At 42.8% G+C, this 4,193-nt stretch overlaps 1 protein-coding gene across 1 annotated transcript; it reads left to right on the top strand.

The window, feature by feature from the left end:
• Positions 1–627: 627 nt before the first annotated feature.
• Positions 628–3,328, top strand: LOC148020065 (GCIP-interacting family protein). The gene is made up of 5 exons (XM_087700343.1): positions 628–890; positions 1,051–1,256; positions 1,366–1,606; positions 2,390–2,526; positions 2,612–3,328. Exons 1-5 carry the CDS (start codon positions 734–736, stop codon positions 2,837–2,839), a joined length of 969 nt encoding a protein of 322 aa, XP_087556469.1. The 5' UTR covers positions 628–733; the 3' UTR covers positions 2,840–3,328.
• The last annotated feature ends 865 nt before the right edge of the window (positions 3,329–4,193 follow it).

The following is a 4,193-nucleotide window of genomic DNA, read 5'->3' as shown; positions in this document are numbered from 1 at the left end:
CCCTTGCCCTTGTCTCTCCCCCTTCCCCCCCCCCCCCCCCCCCCCCCCCCCCCACACACACACACACACACACTCTTGATGACTTGAGGTTCTCCCTGGGTAGAGAGTTACCATTTCGGATGTGATTTTGTTGTGTTAGCATGCTCGCATGTGGCACAATGCCATAACCACCATGCCGTGGTCCCCACATTGTTAGCCCACTCCCCCACTCCCCCACTGCCCCCCCGTCCCCCTGCAACCCCACCTTGTAAGGCCACTCATGCTCTAGGGTGCCATAACCCCCATAGACCCCATTGGTTGCCAAATAGATAGACCTGGATAGATTCGGGCCACACGGTTCAACCCCACAGACACATAATAATATGTTCACGCGTACACATAACTGGACATAGTGCTTGGTGTTGTACGTGGATGTAATGCTTGGTGTTACATCGCGACGATACACAACTCGTATGATCACCTACCTACTCACGACTCCGATCACACGTAAATGCTTTAGGGTTCGTGATTGAGTTCGAAAGGCTAAAAAATTACCAATGCTTTTGCGTTAGCGTTGCTTTTCATAGCGATACGTATGAATGCGTGATTGAGCTCGGAAGGTTCAATAAGGTCGACGAATTTGGCAAACGTAAGGTCGGACCGTCAAAAAAGCCGAGCTTCTGAGTTATCGAAAGCTGCCCCTTCTCTGTGCGTGCGTGCGTGCGTGCGTGTGTGTCTGTCCGTCGAATCTGCCATGGAGGAGGAGAGTCTTGCAGAGCATATCGGCAGAGTCCATCCCGAATGTATCAACGCATCAAACCCTTACCACGAGTGCGTCGAGTACTGCTTCCGGCGCATCATTCAAGCCCGCGCCGCGGCCTCTCCTGCAGCAGCACAAAGTCAGCAACCTGGTATGTTAGCATCCATCCAAAAATGAGACTTCATACTTAGGGTGTACTTGTCTGTTAGACTTTAATCACAGTTACATCCTTCCTTGACACAGGCAAAATCAGGCTTCATACTTAGGGTTTACTAGTTGTTCAAAGTTTGATCGTTGTTTGTTCTCCTCAGTGGAAGACGCTGGTGAATTCCAAAAGGGCAACCCTCCGACTTCTCCATCGACCATTGATCAGCGGCCCGAGTGTCATGACCAAGACAAGGTTGATGGAGACCAGGATGGGGACGGCGAACAACAAGAGGATGCCACGGCTGATCCTGAAGCCTATGCTAACCTTACCCCTATGCAGAAGAAGCTTTTTGATCTCCGTCTCAAGATGGTATGGTACTCTGCCTGGTCACAAAATTAACATTTCTATCTCTGTAAGTGTGAACGATTTGTTATCTCTGTTAGTCAGGGTTGCTTACTGGTTGAACCTATGTGTTCAGAATGCAGCACGCAAAGCGAATCAAACTGCAATTGTTGCTGAGAAGAAAAGGGCAGAAGCCCCACAGGAATCACGCGGAGTCTCGAAACAGAAGTGGTTTGAAGATAAGCAAAAGCGCATGGGAAAACATCTTGAGATGAATGGATTGGACATGTCAAAAGCTTACATGCTTGATACTCAAGAGTCAGCAGAACAAAAGTACAAAAAATGGGAAAAGAAACCAGCCCCTTTTGGTTGGGATGGTGAGTTCAATCTCCTAAACTCTTCTGGTTCAAGTATGGGTAACAGAGGATTAAAAGTTTTACCTGTGCATGCCAAGTTCATATTCCATGCATACTTTAATGCATGTGATGTACTTATTTTGGCAAGTTTAGAGCCTGTAGGTGAACCATAAGAAATACAAAAAAAGGGACCTTGGGGTGCTGAATTCTAGAAACATTGTAGAAGAAGATCAGAATGGCTAAGTATTAGATGAAACTTGCGAGAATGTGCGGCAAAATGAACCTTAAGAGAGCTAGGCTGTGTGTAGAAACTTGCAGGTATCATCAGATGCTTGTCACAAGTCGCTGGTGCTTCTCTTCAGAATGACATGGTGTAAAACATAAACTTTTGAATTATGGAACCTGATCGTTTTAAAATTCTTTATGCAATGACAGAATTGATGGTGGCTGTATGTGCTTAGGTCAGTCATTTTATATGTTCTGATTGGTGTAGAAAGGTCAAAACCCAGGTGATGCTTGTGATGGAAACAGAGTGACTTATCACTTTCTCTCAAATCTGGTTATTCATGACCCCTTCTATTACTTGGTTGTTATTTGGGAACTGTTGCCCTTCTTTCTATTCAACAGTCATGTTTGTGGAGAAAGAGATAGTGACTTGTACCTGTTTGTTTGTCCTTCTCACAATGCGTTTGCGTATTCAGTTTTTCCTTGGGTTTTAGGTTGCAATAATAAGATTGATTGGTTTCCTTGAAGATTTCTATAATTTTCTGATACAAGCAACTATTCTGTCTGTGCTAAACACAGTGTTCAACCAGCGGTCCTTATATAATGCCTACAAAAAGAGGACTAAGCATATTCCATATACAATGGATGATTATGTCAAAGCAAAAGAGTCAGATCCTGATTTCTATAGAGATGGAAGTAGCCTCCAGTATGGCAAGGTATGTATGTTTGGACTTTAGCAAACTGATTTAGTTTTAGGAGCCAGCTATGGTACCTTCCTTAACCACATTGTGTGTCATACAGGCTCCTGACGTACCTGAGGAGAATATAGACAGGATGGTTGCTGAGCTGCAAGACAGAGAACAGAATAGGAAGAGCTTTAGCAGGCGCCGCCGCTTCCATGATGAGAAGGATATTGATTCCATCAATGATCGGAATGAGCACTTCAATCGTAAAATTGAGAGAGCTTTTGGAAAATACACTGTTGAAATCAAGAACAATCTGGAACGTGGTACTGCGTTGCCCGATTAAGAGCATGTAAAGGGTAATCCTAGTATGTACCGCATCACTATTCAAGGGTAGACAGGACGGCTATACTTTCTAAAGCTTGTGCTATTGTGGTTGTACCAGCTTGGATTGGCTCTTCATGTAAGTTGTTTACCCTTTTGTATCAAATTTGACTCTCTTGCCTCTGACCCTTGCCTTGGACACAGCTGTTTTATCAAGCATTGTGTGTCCATGTGGAAGTAAGAAGGGAAGTGATGAGCTCTTCAGTCAATACATCTATATCTCGGGCTTACAAACCAAGAGAAGAAAAATCAAGGACTGTGTGTGTCCATGGATAAGTAAGCAAGAGATTGATGAGTCTTGACAATTGTACAGGCAATATAGCTATTTTGGGCTTAAGTGTCACATTCGCTACAAACCAAGAGAAGAAGAAATTGCCTTGTAATACAACCTGCATTGGTCCTGGTTTTTGTGTTTGAAAATCACCTGTTAATTTGATGGCCGTAGCTTGCACATGCTTCAACAATCAATCTGCTGATCTATGTGCATTTGAGGGTCTTCATGTAAAAGGAATAGCAGCATTTAGTTCAGCGAGAAATTTCCTCTTTTACTTTGAGCTGTTACCATCAAAGAAGGCAACTGTACATTTAATAAGTTCTGATTTGGATGAGCTTGTGAACATATGCAACTTATCCACTGGCATTGCCTTGTGACCTTTGGGATTGTCTAATGTGGGTTTCAGCTCCCCTACTGTGTTTGTCAATCTTCAAGGTTTTTGGGTTGGGAAATTCTTTCCCCCCTGATTGTATGATTTAGGCCATTGTAGACGGTGTATCTAAAAGTTGGACAACTTTTTTTTTTCATTGTAAGTTTTGTTTTTTTTTACAAGTCAGTCTTTTGAAAAGTGAACCTTACATGTGACCCTATGTCATTCGACCTAATCTTTGTTGGTCATCATACGCATTTTTATAATCATTCTTGTAATCCAAGTACAATACAAACTCACTGAGCCCCTGTTTTTTAATTCTTGTATTTCTAAAATGAGTTTAGGCCCAGCATAATTATGGGCTTAGCGAGACTTACATTTGGAGTTGTGGCAAGATCCTTCACGTTCCATTGTTACGACTCTCAAGCTTCATCACCTTGGTCATTCATTTTTGACCTTTCACTTTCATTCATCCTACAATCCTTCCACTTTCATGTATCCTTACCTGATGTTCCCGAACATTAAATTAGTCTGTTAAGAATACATGACTACTTATCTAATGACTATTTTGAATTACTAATGGCTGGTCTGATACGTGACTAATCTAATGACTACTTTGAATTACTAATGGCTGATCTGTGAAATTCTCGCATTGCCATCACGCGTCACCTT

Source organism: Lygodium microphyllum, chromosome 19 (assembly GCF_053477565.2).
Source record: "Lygodium microphyllum isolate KBCC chromosome 19, Lygodium_microphyllum_v1.1.10, whole genome shotgun sequence".
NCBI classification, from domain to species: domain Eukaryota; kingdom Viridiplantae; phylum Streptophyta; class Polypodiopsida; order Schizaeales; family Lygodiaceae; genus Lygodium; species Lygodium microphyllum.
The sequence above is the reverse complement of the archived record's forward strand: the minus strand, read 5'-3'. Positions and strand labels throughout refer to the sequence as shown.

What these genes read in the sequence shown, in the direction of transcription:
- LOC148020065 (XM_087700343.1), top strand. Translation starts at nt 734, where the DNA reads ATGGAGGAGGAGAGTCTTGCAGAGCATATCGGCAGAGTCCATCCCGAA. An exon ending in AGCACAAAGTCAGCAACCTG is followed by an intron (nt 891 to 1,050) that starts GTATGTTAGCAT and finishes TGTTCTCCTCAG; the next exon opens with TGGAAGACGCTGGTGAATTC. An exon ending in TTGATCTCCGTCTCAAGATG is followed by an intron (nt 1,257 to 1,365) that starts GTATGGTACTCT and finishes CTATGTGTTCAG; the next exon opens with AATGCAGCACGCAAAGCGAA.